Source organism: Xenopus laevis, chromosome 3L, assembly GCF_017654675.1.
Source record: "Xenopus laevis strain J_2021 chromosome 3L, Xenopus_laevis_v10.1, whole genome shotgun sequence".
Taxonomy (NCBI): domain Eukaryota; kingdom Metazoa; phylum Chordata; class Amphibia; order Anura; family Pipidae; genus Xenopus; species Xenopus laevis.
This window is the reverse complement of record NC_054375.1, coordinates 140,181,783-140,200,013: the sequence shown is the minus strand read 5'-3', so window position 1 is coordinate 140,200,013 and position 18,231 is coordinate 140,181,783. Positions and strand designations below refer to the sequence as shown.

At 40.7% G+C, this 18,231-nt stretch overlaps 1 protein-coding gene across 10 annotated transcripts; it reads right to left on the bottom strand.

The window, feature by feature from the left end:
- Positions 1-2,671: 2,671 nt before the first annotated feature.
- LOC108711633 (zinc finger protein 501) lies at positions 2,672-18,028 on the bottom strand. 10 transcript variants are annotated; one of them, XM_041587099.1, is made up of 7 exons: positions 17,631-18,028; positions 14,110-14,192; positions 11,468-11,616; positions 9,089-9,170; positions 6,531-6,657; positions 5,340-5,453; positions 2,672-4,334 (listed from the first exon to the last, which is right to left on the bottom strand). In XM_041587099.1, coding segments are annotated over exons 3-7 (1,728 nt in total). In that variant the 5' UTR covers positions 11,470-11,616; positions 14,110-14,192; positions 17,631-18,028; the 3' UTR covers positions 2,672-2,931. The 10 variants fall into 10 exon arrangements, with proteins under 10 accessions (XP_041443033.1, XP_018109040.1, XP_018109042.1 ...); XM_018253551.2 differs by lacking the exon at positions 14,110-14,192 and adding an exon at positions 10,477-10,545; XM_018253553.2 differs by lacking the exon at positions 14,110-14,192 and adding an exon at positions 10,477-10,545 and having other exon boundaries at positions 9,125-9,170; positions 17,631-18,026.
- Between the last annotated feature and the right edge of the window lie 203 nt (positions 18,029-18,231).

The following is an 18,231-nucleotide window of genomic DNA, read 5'->3' as shown; positions in this document are numbered from 1 at the left end:
AAGTCTTAAGAAATAACTTACTGAAACTCCGCTTGTGCTCCTCTTCAGAAAAGGCGATCCATCGTGCGGCACTCGATTTCTCCTCCCTGCTTTCCTTATAGGAGATAGCCAGGGAGGAGAAATCGAGCGCCGCATGATGGATCGTCGCCGTGTAGTCTTTTCTGAAGAGGAGCGCAAGCGGACTTTCGGTGGACTTCTCCCATTGACTTATACATGAACTCTGCAGGTTTTAGGTGGCCAATAGTCGAATTCGAGTTATTCCCTGGGTAAAGGTTTGATAAATCTCGAAATTCTAATTGAGTTTTGATTATTCCCAATTAGAATTGAGTTTTGACCAAAAAAGGCGATCCTTAATAAATCTGCCCTTAAGGTGGCTATAGACGCACAGATAATATCATACAAAACAAATTCTCGTACAATATTCAGTGCGTGTATGGTGGGAAACAAGCCAAACGATATCAGCAGAAGACTTGTATATTGGTCGGCTCGTCAATCAGGCTAGACGGAAAATTTTGATTGGGTGCCTTTGAAGTCACCCAAACGTCGGCCATTGTTAGTGCTGAATCATCAGATACAGGTAGAATTCTAATGTTTCTACCTGTATATGTGAGGATTCAGCTCTACACGTGTGTATTGAAACAAACGATCTTTCTTGGAATGATCTTTTCCAGGAAATATCATAATTGTTACGTCTATGGCCACCTTTAGTGTTGGTATAGAAATATGAATACCAATTACAAATTGTATTGTCTTCATCAAAGTCAATTTTAAGGTGAATTAACCCTTATGTGGGTGAACACTTTTAGGGGGAAAAATGCATAAACATCAGGAAAAACATCTGCTTTTTGAAAAAAAAAAAAACAGAGAAAAAATTTACACGACGGGTATGGGACCTGTAATCGAGAATGCTCGGGACCTAGGGGTTTCCGGATAAGGGATCTTTACGTAATTTGGATCTTCATACCTCAAGTCTACTAGAAAATGATGTAAACATTAAATAAACCCAATAGGCTGGTTTTGCTTCCAATAAGGATTAATTATATCTTAGTTTGGATCAAGTACAAGCTACTGTTTTATTATTACAGAGAAAAAGGAAATAATTTTTAAAGATTTGGATTATTTTGATAAAATGGAGTCTGTGGGAGATGGCTTTTCCGTAGTTTGATGCTTTCTGGATAACGGGTTTCTGGATTAGACTAGATTTTCATAAATGGAAAATGAAGAAAAAAATGTAGGCACATCCCCATACTTTTCCCGTTATCAGACACAGCAGACTGGACTTAAACACGCATGTCTTAATCAAGTTCGCACAAACTATAGTCACCCAACTAACATCTACAGTGTAAATTGTTCAGTGTAGTATTGCAGTCCATTTCACAAAACTATTTTCCTGTACTAAGGCTTCCTAGTTGAAACCCTCCCTTAATTCCTACCTATGTGTTTTGCATTCATCAGCCCTAATAAAAGCTTATAAGCCTTCCAGTAACTCCTAGTTACATTCCATATAGTAACCCTTACTACAATCCTTTCTTTGTTTCTTCATTAACCCCTTCCTTATAACCCCTTCCTAGAATGCATATTCTTTTTCTAGCATATAGACCCTTCCTGCGAATCCTTCCATAAATCCACTAGGACCCTTTCATAGTTACATAGTTAATTTGGGTTGAAAAAAGATCAAAATCCACCAAGTTCAACTGATCCAAATGAAACCCAGTGCACATACCTACCTACACCCACTGAAACTATATATACTATTACTGTATCTATATTAATTGTAGATTTTAGTATCACAATAGCCTTTGATATTATGTCTGTCTGGAATCATCCAAGCCATTCTTATAGTCATTAACTGAATCAGTATCACAACATCACCCGGCAGTGCATTCCACAACCTCACTGTCCTGACTGTGAAGAACCCCCTACGTTGCTTCAAATGAAAGTTCTTTTCCTCTAGTCTGAAGGGAAGGCCTCTGGTACGGTGATCCTCTTTATGGGTAAAAAGGTCCCCTGCTATTTGTCTATAATGTCCTCTAATGTACTTGTAAAGTGTAATTATGTCCCCTCGCAAGAGTCTTTTTTCCAGAGAAAACAACCCCAATCAGCTATGTCTTAATCATGCCCACTCTTCCAGCGGTAACCCCATGTTCTGCCCAGGCCACGCCTCCACTCTGCCAGGTAACACCCCCGCTCCAACTGATTCTGAGGATTTCAGATAAAACATATATACTTCTTATGTATTTATTCCTATTTAACTCAGTTATAAAGCTACTCCCTCCTTGATACTGTCCCTTTCTAAAATTGGTCAATTTGTTCCTCTACGTATCCCTTTTTATAACACATCTAACACCTTAACCTACAACCTATGTGTCCAATCCCAAACACAGCAAACATCAGGCTAGATTTACATAGCGGGTGCCCCTAGGCCTGCTGTCGTACATCACCCACATCCCCTCCCTTTTATTCGCACAAATTTTCATCATCAGGACCGAAGCAATGGGGATTGGTGCACAAGAGATTTTAAAAACTATTGTATCTCCTGTATTTTTGAACCAATGTGGGTGTGGTTGGGCAGCATGCCGCCCCCTAAAATCCTGCCGCCCTAGGCCTGGGCCTTGGTGGCCTCGCCACAAATCCGGGCCTGGCAAACATGTGAGAATTACAGGCACATGAATACGTTTGTTTTTTCCTTTAATTTCACATCATACTAAGATGCTACATTTCTTTTATATCCATGATGAATCCATTGTCCATTGGTATTACTAAATATGTAAGGCCCTAGGTAAGCCTTTGCAGTTCCTTGTACAGCCAATCATTTCATGGAACTTTAAAAAAAAAAAAAACAGTACTAAGATGCATTTAAATACATATCATAATTGCATGTTTCTGATACATAAAATGGCAGCAGAACTAGATATAGATATGCTAGTGTCATTATTGGTGAAGTTTCTGGTGTTTGACAAGATGTGAGCTGTGGGAGAAGCTTCTGTCACACACAGTACAAGAGTATGGCCGCTCTCCCGTATGCATTCTGAGGTGGATAATAAGGTTGGAACTACGACTGAAGAGTTTCCCACATTCAGAGCAAGCAAAGGGTTTCTCCCCTGTGTGGATCAGCTGGTGTTTCAATAATGTTGAGCTCTGGGTGAATTTCCTGCCGCACTCCTTGCATTCATATTGTTTCACTCCCCTGTGGGTTCTCTGATGGCTCGCGAGGTTGGACTTGTCAGTGAAGCCTTTCCCACAATCCTCGCAGGAGTATGGTTTTTCTCCCGTGTGAGTCCTTTGGTGGATTACCAGGTGTGACCCACGGGTAAAGGCTTTCCCGCACTCTAGACATACATAAGGCCTCTCACCAGTGTGTATGATTTGGTGTTTGACTAACGTGGAGCTACAAGAAAAACTCTTTCCGCACACGTTACAACCAAAAGGCCTGTCACCTGTATGAGCTTTCATGTGCAGGACTAAGCGGGAGTTGCAGAAAAAGCTCTTCCCGCATTCACTGCATGCAAACGGTTTCTCTCCCGTGTGTGTTCTCTTGTGTAAGACTAGAGCTGAACGGTAAGGGAAGCTCTTCCCGCACTCAATGCACAAATAAGGCTTCTCTCCTGTGTGAGTCCTCAGGTGACTGACAAGGTTGGACCTGTCTGTAAAGTTTTTGCCACAGTAGGAGCAGATGTATGGTTTCTCCCCCGTGTGTGTTCGGTAGTGGACCACCAGATTAGCACTTCGAGTAAAGCTTTTATCGCACTGAGTACATTTGTAGATTTTCTCTCTTTTACTGATGATTCGGTTGCTAAGGGCATCAAGCTTTGCCACAAGACGCTGGCTACATTCAGTGCATTCGCTTTGCAGCTGGGCATTGTAGAATTTGGAGTAGGGGCTAATATTCGTTACAATGATGCCACACTCGGAACACATCTCTTTCACTATGTGGGTTCTCTGGTGCATGATCAGATGGGTGTTCTGAGAAAAGGCTTTGTCACATATAAGGCAAACATATGGCTTCTCTCCTGAGTGAGTTCTTTGGTGCTTTACAAGAGTCGACTTTTCGGCGAATCGCGCCCCGCATTCATTGCAGGTGTACGGCTTCTCTCCCGTATGAGTTTTCTGGTGGGACTTGAGGTGGGAACTCTGAATAAAGGACTTCCCACATTCCAAACAGGAATAGCGCCGGTCTCCTTTGTGACCATGCTTGGTTTTAGTCACTGGCAATAAGAACACATCTGGTGCATTTGCATTTCCAAGGCCGTAGTTCCCAGACTGCGAATAGAGATTATCTTGGTATGTCCAATATGACTTCGGTAAACCAACCAGGTAGTTGCCTGCATTATTTCCTGCAAAAAACCCCAAAGAGTTAGCAAAATCTGATAACCAGATGGTAGCCTTATAGGGCAAGGAAAGTTAACATAAAGACATAGCTAGAAATGTTGTAGATTATGTTTTGTGCTTATGTACCAGCCCAAGGCAACCACAGCCCTTTAGCAGTAAAGATCTGTGACTCCAAAGATGTCCCAGTAGCTCCCCATCTTCTTTTCTGCCGATTCACTGCACATGCTCTGTGCTGCTGTCACTTACTGAGCTTAGGGACCCACTCACAATATACAGTACACATAGAATAGAAATGTCACAATATAAGGCTGATTAGTAATTAATACATATAATTACTACATGGCTGCACAGAAACCAGTACAATTAGCATCAGAATTTAATAATCAGCACTGTAGCATCAGCTTATATTACATGCCAACCTCATTTTCTGCTTGATTTGCAACAACCCCTAAGCTTAGCTTCCCAACAGCTGCTTTAGGCGGGTGCAATAAGTTCAGTTTATAAAATATGTCATTTTTAGGTTTATTAATTTTTAGGGTTTTGTTCTCCATTAAGAACAAGTTTCTTGCCTATCCAAAAAGTTGGTAGTGGAACTGTACTGCACATACTGACTGGGATGGAAAAGTCTTTGCAACTGCAGGAAAAAATGTACATCCTCCCTATCTATCTTTTAGACTGGAAGCCATGACAGTACCGGACCCAAATGGGGTCTCAATGGGTGTGGGGCAAAGGGACTGGCAGTGCACATACTGTATCACAGGCTTAATCAGGTAGTAGGCTAGCGGCAGGTTTGCAAGTGGGAAAAGTTCAACTATATGTTCACAATGAACGGATAAACCCACCAGAACCAGCTGGGGTTGGGTCAGTTCAACCCTGTCCACAGTGTCTGAATATACATCATTAAAAAGTTTTATATCTGGTGTTTTTTTCTGCATTCTCCTGCCATAGACTCCTTCCGATCTGATTCCCAACGCCACTACACAACTAAGCTTATATCTCTACATTCATACCTGCCTGCGTCCCCATACATTTTTTCCGCCAAAGCATTTCCTGGTGGCAGGAAACCGAAGGATCTCGGCCTTGCTCTATCCGTTGCACAATCTCCGGTTTGACGTTCAGAAGATCTATGAAGGTCAATCAGAAAGAAGTTTATTTTTTCCCAAATCTTCATTTTCATAACCCTCAATCGAACCAAATTCTGACACATGAGTAAATATACTCCACTGGCCATTTTTGTAAAGAAGATATATTATTCAGTTCAGTGTAGTGGAAGTACACACTACAGAGATTTGGCCTTATACCTAGCTCTAGGACCAAACTGTTGGGTAAACAAACTAAAGTGAGTCAATCACAGGAAACTTTCCCAACCACTTCATTAATAAGAACTATACATGTGCTTTATAGAAGTGCTAAGGCTGCTGGTTGTGGATTTTATAGGACGAGTATAATGAGCGCCTCCATCTTTGTTTAGTATTAAAATTGTGTGAACCATATTGGTCACAGAACCTATTACTTAGCGAATGTCACTAGTTCACTCACTGAGTTGGGTGCTGGAAAGCACTCAATCTATTCATCAGACAGGATACGCTACAGGTTAGGTAACCACAAAATTTCACATGATTTCAATACCTACTAAGAAATGAGAAGAAAAAGATTTGCTAGCAAGCAGCCTCACATTATATTAGGGATGCACCGAATCCACTATTTTGGATTCGGCCAAACCCCCGAATCCTTCCTGAAATATTTGGCCGGATAAAAAACCCAATCCGAATTTGCATATACAAATTAGGGGTGGGAAGGGGAAAACATTTTTTACTTCCTTGTTTTTTGACAAAAGTCATGTGATTTCCCTCCCCAGCACAAATTTGCATATGCAAATTAGGATTTCGATTCGGTTCGGCCGGGCAGAAGGATTCGGCCAAATCCGAATCCTGCTGAAAAAGGCGAAATCCTGGCCAGACGCCGAACCGAATCCTGGATTCGGTGCATCCCTACATTATATTGAGAACTATCAATGAGAAGGACCTTGTGACATTTCTGAATGCTGTGAATAGGTATATCAAGCTACAACTTCCATCTGCAACTTGAAAGGGACATTTTAAGGTCTGGAATTATGTAAGCAGACTCTTGTGAATATGACAGAGTACATAAAGAGCATGCTATACATTTAAACTAGAAATGCCATTTAATAGAAATGTTACCTAGTGATAGCAGCATGTAGTAACTGTCCATAGTCACTGTCTTGTAAAGTTCCTTCTCACCCTTCCTCAAACACTGCCATTCTTCCTCCGAAAAATATATTGCAACTTCACTAAAATGTACAGACGCCTAAAACACAGAGAAAAGCACCTACTGTTGTATCGGCTTGACTGGCATGGAGACAAGATAAAATAAACACGTGCTGTGTCCATTGGAACAAATTGAGAAAAGGCATGAAACTGCTGATGACTGCAGAGGCGGGCGACCCTTTCCTTTAACCTGTTTATAGTATAATTTATATACAGTTCCTAAACAGAAACACTTAGCTGAAGGAGTAGAGGCATGTGAGTAGTGTTTCAGCCCAAGCTCCTCAATTATAGATCCATTATAACGGATCAAACCAACAAATAAACCAATAAATAAATGACAACAGGAAGGGTCTCCACAAGGGAGAAGATATATAATAACTTTCTTCTATTGATGGGTGGACAGAGAAAGCTTTAAATTTTTTGGCAACCCACTAGTGATGTGACGATCCACATCAGACCTCAAGCCACTCTCTACTGGAAGTCAACCTGGACCACCATGCACTTTGATTTATAAATCTACGTCTGACTCGCCCACCTCTGATGTCCGAAGGAGTGGTCATGAGCAGGCGTGCGTTTATAAATCAGAGCATCATACTAGTTGGATAGTCACCAATGGGTGCTTGCATGGGGGATTGCCAGTAGGCTCTGGGCAAGGGGAAGTCAGGGCCCCCTCCCACCGACCCTGACCATATGGAGGAGCAAAACCATCTTAACTTGCAAGGGGTGTGCCAACTCAAATGCCCCTACACCCATGTGTGCCATAGATGCTTTAAAGGGGTTGTTCACCTTCAGACAACTAGTTGTTTTCAGACAGATCACCAGAAATAATGACTTCTTCCAATTATTTTATATTTTCTGTGTCACCATTTTTCTAGTATTGAAGTGTTGTTTTTCACCTTCTAAAGCAGCTCTGGGAGGGGGGGGTCGTCGACCCTGTAAACCATTCTAAATTGATACATTTCTTATCTTTGTCCCGGCTGAGCAGAATCCCTGAGTTTCATTAAAGGGGGCTGTTAGATAGATAGATACAATAGTTGCTAATACTCCAGAGATGCTGCTGAGAGATGGATCAACTAAATGTTGCAAAATTGTAACCGTCCAGAATCTGCACCTGAATTACTGAGCTGCCAGACTCAAACACCAGAGACAGGGACATTCAACTTAAGGGCTAGTCCACACGGGGAGATAGCGACGCGTTTGCGGTCGCGGCGACAAAGCGCCGCAACAGTCGCCGCGACTGGCGCAGGCGACAGTTTTGTATGGGCGCCTATGTAAAAACGCCTGTGCTAACCACACGAGGCGATGCGCTTTTCAACAGTCGCCTGAAAAAGCCTGGCGAGGCATTTTCAGGCGACTGTTGAAAAGCGCATCGCCTCGTGTGGTTAGCACAGGCGTTTTTACATAGGCGCCCATACAAAACTGTCGCCTGCGCCGGTCGCGGCGACTGTCGCGGCGCTTTGTCGCCGCGACCGCAAACGCGTCGCTATCTCCCCTTGTGGACTAGCCCTTAAACTTAGATTTTGGAAAAACAGTCAAAAAATAAATAATGGAAAGTAATTGAAAAAAAGTCTTTATTTCTGGGGAACAATCTGAAAACAACTGAACTGAAAAAAGTGTTTGGAAGGTGAACAACTAGCTAAGCGCATGTGTGGTCAAATGGACCCAGGTCCAGCTGTTCTAAGATATAGCAATAGTGTAACAGATGAAGTCTGAAGAAATGAAAACAACATGGTTCCATGGGGAAACTATAAAGTCAAATGTACTTCCCCTCACTAAATAAACACACTGTTACTGGTTGTTCCTCCAACGTTTAGACAAAGATTACGATTAGCAAAGCTCCAGGGCCGAATACACTCACCGTGACTAAATCTGGCCATAGATGCAAAAATCCAATCGTACGAATCATTGTAAGATAGGACTTCCCCATCTCCCGACCTGCCACTAACCATTCAGATCAAAGTCTTACCAGTCAGATCAAATAAAGTAGTTAAAAAACAGATCAGCCAATGTTCTGCCCCTGACAGCAATCGTACGATGTCCGACAAAGCTAGTGACAGTCTTCCACTGAAAATCGCAGAGATATTATCGGCAGCCGACAGAAATTTTCTAACCTGTCCGATCGACTAAACGACCGATCTCCGCCGGACGAAAAATGTCGGGACTCTCCACACGCGGTCTGAAAATTATACGAATCCTCGATTCGTACGATCAGATCTTTGCATCTATGGCCAGCTTTAGTTCAGCGTAATCCCTGCCATTTATTTTAATCCACTCAGGCTCCTTCTTGTCTAGTTGCTGCCATGGAATGAAGGAAAACTAAATTTACTCAAGCGAGAAACAATCCTGGTAATTATAAACCTGCAAGTTTGATAATCAGAAATCTACTGACACTTGTAAAAGGCAATGGTGCAATTCTGGCCCATGGGGGAGACAATTTCCAGTGGGCGACAAAGCACCCAGTGTGCCCTCACCCTAAAACGTGCTTCTTGTTTATCACGTTGTGTTACCTTAGAGGTCTGCATGCTTTCAGGAACCATACACAATGTGTTCACCCTGAAATACAGAAGTAAACAACAGTAGTAAGGGAAAGAATCAGAACCAGCACTGAATGTACAATAGTAATGGATGCTTTTTTTGTATCCTCTAAATCACTTCCAGGCTCCAATTACTCCATAACATCCTACTTTTATTATTATTTAATATTTATACTAGGGGTGCACCGAATCCACTATTTTGCATTCGGCCAAACCCCCGGAACCTTCCTGAAACATTCGGCCGAATACCAAACCGAATCCAAATTTGCATATGCAAATTAGGGGTGGGAAGGGGAAAACATTTTTTACTTCCTTGTTTTGTGACAAAAAGTCACGCAATTTCCCTCCCTGCCCTTAAATTGCATATGCAAAATAGGATTCGGATTCGGTTCAGCCAGAATCCTGACTGAATCCCGAACCGAATCCTGGATTCAGTACATCCCTAATTTATACAGGTTTGGCATTCCTTATCCTGAAAACTCCAGATTCCGTGAACACCATTTCCAATACAGTCCATTTTAGGCAAATAATTCTACATTGTTTAATGATTTCCTTTTTCTATGCAATAATAAAACAGTAACTAGTACTTGATGGTAACTAAGCTGCATGAATCAAATTAGTGGCAAAACAATCCTATTGGGTTTATGTAATGTTTAAATGTATATGGAAAATTTAAGGCAAAACCATAATCCAGGAAACCCCAGGTCCCAATTATTCTGGATTAGAGATCCCATACTTGTAAACAAAACTTGAAAAGCGGGAAGGCACCACTCCGGAAAACCAAAATCAATCAGTCAGTGGAATCCAGGAGCCCAAATTTTGAATAGTACAAAACGTCTTTATTTTACATAACGTATAAAAGCCTGACGCGTTTCGTGTCCCCCAAGGACACTTAATTAAGCCTATGATTAAGTGTCCTTGGGGGGCACGAAACGCATCAGGCTTTTATCTTTTATACATCATGTAAAATAAAGACTTTTTGTACTATTCAAAATTTGGGCTCCTGGATTCCACTGACTGATTGAATTTGGTTTTCCAGAGTGGTGCCTGCCCGTTTTTCAAGTTTTGTGTGTTGCTCCCCTTGGCTGAAGGTTTTGAGCGAGAGCACCCAGACCCACAGTGGAAAGTGGTAAACTTGTTCCCTTATTCAAAGAATTCATGCTTCCTATGGTCTAAATTTTTGTATCCCATACTTGTATATTACTTTAAAAAAAAAACTGCAATGTGCTTTTCATTTTCAACCATTTATTTTTGTATGACTAGCAGGCATCCTTGTACATGAAGTAGAACTAAAGGCTTGGAGAAACTTCAAAGTAAATAAGCACCCATTAGCAATTTTCTTTAAAAGCTTGTTTTACTCCTTCAGTGATTGTCAGCAGTCCTATCCAATCAAGCTGGGAAAAGAAGAAAAGGCACAGGTTACATAGCACATAACAGATAAGCTCTGTCCAATACAATGGTGTTGCATCTGTTATCTGCTATGTAACCTGAGCCTTTTCTACTTTTTTCCATCTTGAATGGCTGCCCCCGTGGCTACACAGCAGCTTGTTTATATAAACTATTGGTGTCTTTCTGACGCAAATACACAGCTTTTACCAGTGCAGAGAACGGTTACTGTTTTTTTAGAGATGGTAAAAAAAAGTTGAAGTTGAAGGTACTAGGGATGCATCGAATCCAGGATTCGGTTCTGGGTTTCAGCCAGGATTGGGCCTTTTTCAGCAGGATTCCAGAATCCTTCTGCCCAGCCGAACCGATTCCGAAGCCTAATTTGCATATGCAGTGGATATGATCTACTTAGACTTTGCTAAAGCATTTGATACAGTGCCACACAGAAGGTTACTGGTTAAATTGAAGAATGTTGGCCTGGAACATAGTATTTGTACTGGATAGAGAACTGGCTAAAAGATAGACTACAAAGAGTGGTGGTAAATGGAACATTTTCTAATTGGACCAGTGTTGTTAGTGGAGTACCGCAGGGCTCTGTACTAGGTCCCTTGCTTTTCAACTTGTTTATTAATGACCTGGAGGTGGGCATTGAAAGTACTGTTTCTATTATTTGCCGATGATACTAAATTATGAAGAACTATAAGTTTTAGGGGACTGGGCACCTAAACAAAGTTTATCACTAATACATGGGCAAAAATAACATTTATGCTAGCTGCACTAAATAGATAGGAATTTTGTACGGATGGCTCCTAAATTGAGAATGATTTGAGTTTAATGCTGCATAACAGACAGTGCAACTCCCATTAGTACCAGTCATCAGGCTTCTTTTACTAAGCACAGAGAAAGAAGAAACTGCAAAAAAAAACTTACATTTTGCACCCAGCACCTTGGTTTAGGGTGCCCAGACTGGAGCTGCGTTTTCCAATGTACACATCACTTCCTGCGTTCAGAAAGGGGTTTGGTGATCATGTCTGGCGAATAACTCTTATTAACAGGATTAATCCCAGTAAATCTGGTTACTGTGTTTAAGAGAAAAAAAAACATTCTACAGGTAATGGCACATAGGGATAACTGAAATACAGATGGAAAAGGGCATTGCACAGTGGAGTAAAAATAAATCTGAAATTATTTTCAATATGCAAATAGTAATAAAATGAATAAAAAAGGGGTGGGACCCTTAGTATCAAAAGGAGGTAAACTGGTTAACGAGAGCGGGGATTCTGAACTGATATTTAGCCTGTTTACAGGAACCAGTTAAAGAGGTTGTTCACCTTTGAGTTCATTTTTAGTATGATATAGAGAGTGCTATTCTGAGACAATTTTCAATTGGTTTTAATTTTTTATTATTTGTGGTTTTTAAGTTATCTTTTTCTTCAGAAGCTCTCCAGTTTGCAGTTTCGGTAATCTAGTTGCTAGGGTTCAAATGAACCTAGCAACCATACACTGATTTAAATAAGAGACTGGGATATGAATAGCAGAGGGCTTTCATAGAAAGATAAGTAGCAAAAAAAATTTAATTTGTAACCTTACAGAACATTCGTTTTTAGATAGGGTCAGTGACCCCCATTTGAAAGATGGAAAGAGTCAGAAGAAGAAGGCAAATAATTTAAAAACAATAAAATATAAATAATGACAACCAAATGAAAAGTTACTTAGAATTAGCCATTCTATAACATGCTAAAAATGAACTTAAAGGTGACCCAACCCTTTAATGATGGTTTAATGCAGTGATTTGTATCTTCATGGATGGGTGACAAAAATGTTTAAATCCCTCTCCTATTCAATTTAATTGTAAGCAGGTGGGGCTGGAAGATAAATCGTCATGCATTTAAAGTGATCCAACACATTCTTATAAACAGAAGAAACAGGAACATGTCTGTATCACTAGCAAATAAATGCAGTGCACTTCTTTTTATTTTTTTTGCACTAATTGCGACCATTTACCCAAACATAAACAGCACCTCAGCCTTCAAATGGATCCCACTGCCCAGACGCTCATCTGCTATTTTCAGTGCTTTCTAAGATATTTTTATATTGCTCCTATCTAGTACAGATATGGGATCCATTATCCCGAAACATGTTTTGCAAAAAGTTCCGAATTATGGAAAGGTCGTCTCCCATAGACTCCATTGTAATCAAATAATCTGCATCAATAAAAATAAAATTCCTGTAACAATAAAACAGTAGCTTGTACTTAAAGGGGTGGTTCACCTTTAATTAACTTTTAGTATGTTATAGAATGACCAATTCAAACAACTATTTAATTGGTCTTCATTATTTATTTTTTATAGTTTTGTAATTATTTGCCTTTTTCTTTGGACTCTTTCCAGCTTTCAAATGGGGGTCACTAACCCCATGTAAAAACAAATGCTCTGTAAGGCTACAAATGTATTGTTATTGCTACTTTTTTATTACTCATCTTTCTATTTGGTCTTCTCCTATTCATATTCCAGTCACTTGTTCAAATCAGTGCATGGTTGCTAGGGTAATTTGAACCCTAGCAAACAGACTGGAGAGCTGTGAAATAAAAAGCTAAATAACTAAAAAACCACAAATAATAAAAAATGAAAACCAATTGCAAATTGTCACTCTACATAATACTAAAAGTTAACTCAAAAGTGAACAGTCCCTTTAATCCCAATTTAGATATAATTAATCCTTATCTGAAGCAAAACCAGCCTATTGGGTTTATTTAATGTTTATATGATTTTCTAGTAGAGTTAAGGAGTGAAGATCCAAATTACAGAAAGATATGTTATCCAGAAAAACCCAGGTCCAATCATTCTGATGTCTGATGTCATTCCAGTGTTTAAAAAGGGATTACGATCCCGGCCTGGCGATTACAGGCCTGCAATCTGACATCTGTGGTGGGATATTGTTTGCTGAGGGATCACATTTGAAGATTATGTTCTGGGGGATGTGCATTATGAGTAATAATCAGTGGGGCTTTATGAAGAGCAGACTTAATTGCTTTTTATGATGAGGGTAAAGCGGGAAGTTGGGCAGTGGGGGAGCAGGAGATGAAGGACAGGCTGAGCGTATGGATGAATTCAGCTGTGAAGAAAGCCTGATACAGCAGTACGTGTTTATATTGATGAACAAGGGATATAATCACTATGTATAAATATAAACGGGACCATACAATAAACTCTTTATTCTCTAGTTGATACTTTCTGTGAAAGCAGTGACGTTGTGCTTGTGCTGGCTCATACATTGGATAGCTTTACAGGCATGGTTCGCCTTTAAGTTGACTTTGAGTATGTTATAGAAGCAACTTTTCAATTGGTCATTTCTTTCCTGTTTTTTTATAGTGTTTTTTAATTACAGGTATGGGAACCAGAATGCTCGGGACCTGGGGTTTTCCGGATAACAGATCTTTTCGTAATTTGGATCTTCATACCTTAAGTCTACTAGAAAATCATGTGAGCATTAAAGGGGAACTCCGGCTTTGAAACCAAAATTTGGTAAAGAGGCCCAGATAACATAAAAAACCCTAATATACCCATAATTACCTGTTTAAGTATGAATAAATGCCATTTTCTATGCTGAAATCCAGCTGTTTAACAGTTCTTCTCTTTCTGCATCATTTGAAATCCTGGCAGGGAAGGAGTAAACACTGATGTTACAAATTGTAACACCTTCTCCACAGCTTACAGACAGCATGCAGGGACTACATAACCCACAAAGCATTGCACTGTGATGTCCTGTTCCTTATTGAAATCACATGTGCAGGGAATTGTGGGGTTTGAGGATGCAGGCTGAGGACAGATGGCTGTTGATACAAAGTAACAGTAGTCAGTCAGCTCAGCAAAGTAGTCAGACAGATCAGCAGGAAAGCAGGGGGCTAGGCTTAGGGAACTGTCAGAAACCATCAAAAATCATGAAAAGTCTGCATATTTTTTAATTGATGTATATTGCAAAGTTGCTTGAAATTATGTTTACTTTTCAAAAAGCTTAAGTTATGTTATGGAGTTCTTTCATTTAAATAAATAAGGATTAATTATATCTTAGTTGGGATCAAGTACAAGCTACTGTTTTATTATTACAGAGAAAAGCTAAATCATTTTTAAAAATTTGGACTATTTGGATAAAAATGGAGTCTACAGGAGATGTACTTTCCGTAAAATGTAGCTTTTTGAATAACGGGTTTCCGGATAACGTATCCTATACCTGTATTTGCCTTCTTCTGACTCTTTCCAGCTTTCAAATGGGGGTCACTGACCCCATCTAAAATCAAATGCTCTATAAGGCTACACATATATTGTTATTGCCACTTTTTATTACTCATCTTTCTATTCAGGACTCTCCTATTCATATTCCAGTCTCTTATTCAAAGCAATGCATGGTTGCTAGGGTAGTTTGGACCCTACCAACCAGATTGCAGACACTTTAAACTGGAGAGCTGCTGAATAAAAAGCTAAATAACTCCAAAACCACAAAAAAAGAAAACCAATTGCAAATTGTCTGGGATTATTAATCTCTATATCATACTAAAATGTTAATTTTAAAATGAAAAACCCTCTTTAATCACTGTGGGATTAAAACATTGCTCTACAATTAATTTGGACCCTAGCAACCACATGACAGAAATTGCAAATATTTCTGCACATATCCCAGTATAGGAAGGAATATAAGATTTATAAAATAAACAGCACTTTAACTGCTGAATAAAAACCTAAATAATTAAATAAAATACTGGCCCAACTGCCCTTCTGGAGGCAGGACCTTCATTCCCCATTGGAAGCAAATTGCTGAGACTTCAGATGGGGATTTTTCAGCTCCCCTGAATGTGCTAGAATTTGCGATTTTGACAAAGATTTGAACCTGATAGACTTTTTTCGACTGTGTAATGTTCCTATCATTTATAATAGCATATCAGGATGCCTTTAGATCTAACCTGAAATCCCTAAATGACAATTTATCTCATGTTTTCCCCAAAGGGACGTTATTGTTATGTTACAAGTTCAGCAATAGAGCGCGTATCCTTTGTAATTAGCGGTGTCCCTATAGGAAGTCCCTATACACAGAGACAACGCCCAGGTAAGTGTCTACCAGACAGAGCCAAGGGATGTGGCTGATTTAAGGACAAAGATAAACTCATATTGCTAGAGCTTTCAGTAAATACACCAGGGATTTGCAACCTGCAGCCCTCCTGCATCCCGGCAGTTGAGCTCAGTGGCAGCTGGGGGGCTTCCAGTTGGTCATCCCTGATTTAAAAGGGTGGTTCACCTTTAAATTAACTTTTAGTATGTTATGGAACGGCCAACTGTAACAACTTTTTAATTGGTCTTCATTTTTTCATAGTTTCGTAGTTTGAATTATTTGCCTTCTTCTTCCTACTATTTCTAGTTCTCAAATGGGGTTCACTGGCCCCATCTAAAAAACAAACGCTCTGTAAGGCTACAAATGTATTGTTATCGTTACTTTTTATCACTTATCTTTCTATTCAGGCCTCTCCTATTCATATTCCACTCTCTTATTCAAATCAGTGCATGATTGCTAGGGTCGTTTGGACTATAGCAACTAGATTGCTGAAGTTGCAAACTGGAGAGCTGCTGAATAAAAAGCTAAATATAGTAGAAGCTCAATTTTACATCCCCTGATTTTAAGTTTCCCCTCCTTTTTCATTGTTGTTTTGTGGTCCCACCTGTATATTATTTTAAAATACATTTCCCTGATTTGAAATATTCCTGGATTTTACACCATTTTTATCTGGTCCCCTGAAAAATGTAAAATCTGGCTTCTACTATAACTCCAACACCATAATTAATAACAAATGAAAACCAATTGCAAATTGTCTCAGAATATCACTCCCTATATCATACTAAAAGTGAACTCAAAGGTGAACAACCCCTTTAAGGGCAGAGACATTAGATTCGGATTCCTGCTGTTCTTAGTAACGATGTCAATGGCAGTGTATTTTGTTTTTCAGGGTAATTTGTCCCCCCTAGAGTCTGTCTGTCTCCTAAACTCACATCAGAAAATGCTGAGGGCAGACACACGCTCAGATTCAGAGAGATTTAGGGGCAGATGTTTCAAGGGTCGAATTTCGAGGGGTTAAACCCCTCGAAATTCGACTGGGGAATAGAATCGAATAGGCAATTCGGGTGAATTTAAGCGCTGGCGAATAGTCGAATGGGCGAATAGGCGCACGATCGAATATTCGATCGAAGGATTTTCATTCGATCGAATGATCAATCGGATGCCTTTTTATTTGATCAAAAACTTAGAAAACAAGCCTATGGGACTTTCCCGTAGGCTTTTAAAGCAATTCGGTAGATTTTATGTGGCGAAGTAGGCAGTCGAAGTATTTTTAAAAGAGACAGTACTTCAACTATCGAATGGGCGAACAGCGTTTTTGCGTTCGATCTATTCGAATCATTCTACTCAGGCGAATTTACGCCAATTCGATAGTCGAGGAGCACAAAAACTACTCGAAATTCAAGCTTTTTTCCCTCTATTCATTCACCCAAGCTTGGTGAATGGGCCCCCTTAGTCTTCCGGCAATAAATCTCCTCTTCTTCGGGCGACTAATCTCCCCAAACAGCCTCCCATCGGCTAGAATCTAAATCGCCTGCGGGTTTGCACTTGGAGCGCTTCGTTTTCCGAAGTCACCCGTAGTTTTCTCATGAGGCAACGGAAAACGAAGCGCTCCAAGTGCAAACCCGCAGGCGATTAGATTCTAGCCGATGGGAGGCAGTCGCCTGAAGAAGAGTCGCCTGAACACTAAATGTCCCTGAATCTGAGTGTGTCTCTGCCCTCAGTCATTCAGGTGGGGCCTCAGCATTTTCTGATGTGAGTTTAGGAGACAGACAGACTCTAGGGGGGCAAATTACCCTGAAAAACAAAATACACTGCCATAGACATTGTTACTAAGAACAGCAGGAGCATGACTGTACTTCTATCTGCAGTACTACATTTCCCAGCGTCCCCTGAGAAGCTGTAGTCGTGTAAGAGCTGTCACTCAATGACAGAGATTAAAGCCAGCCATTCTGTTACTCCCAGTGAAACAGGCTGATTATTATACACTTACCTTTCCCCGCAGCCAGCACTTACTGCAGCATTGCCGCCTCCTGTGAGAGCTGAGAGAAAACGCAGCGACAGATGGTGCCCTGCAGTAAGTTTCCCTCAGGATGTACCAACACTGCCCACTCACCATTGAGTCCGTGCTGCAGAACACAGAGCGGTGCGTGAGTCCGAGCCCATTATTATTATTATTATTATTAATAGAGACAAAGCAAGAGCCCGGGACAGAAGGATCTCAGTGCTACACCCGCTGCCCGCAACCTTTTCCCAAGCTGAGGAAGCCCGTGCCTTTGTGATGGCAGCAACAGCAGGGAAGGAATGGCGCTGCTGATTGGCTGACGGCTAATCCGGCCCGGCGCATGCTGGGAAATGTAGTGCTGGCGCCATCCTCCTCAGTATTGGGAAGGTTCCCGGCCGGGGAGGAACAAGGATCTCTCTCTCTCGCTGCTGAGATTTCTACTCACTCACCACAAATTCTCTGTCCCCTCACAGTCCTGATTATTGTTATCTGTCTCAGTACATCGAGGCCTCTATTAGCCATCATGTAAAATCAATCACCAACTGCAACCAAAGCATTTACATTCTTATAAAAAGAAATCTCACACCTG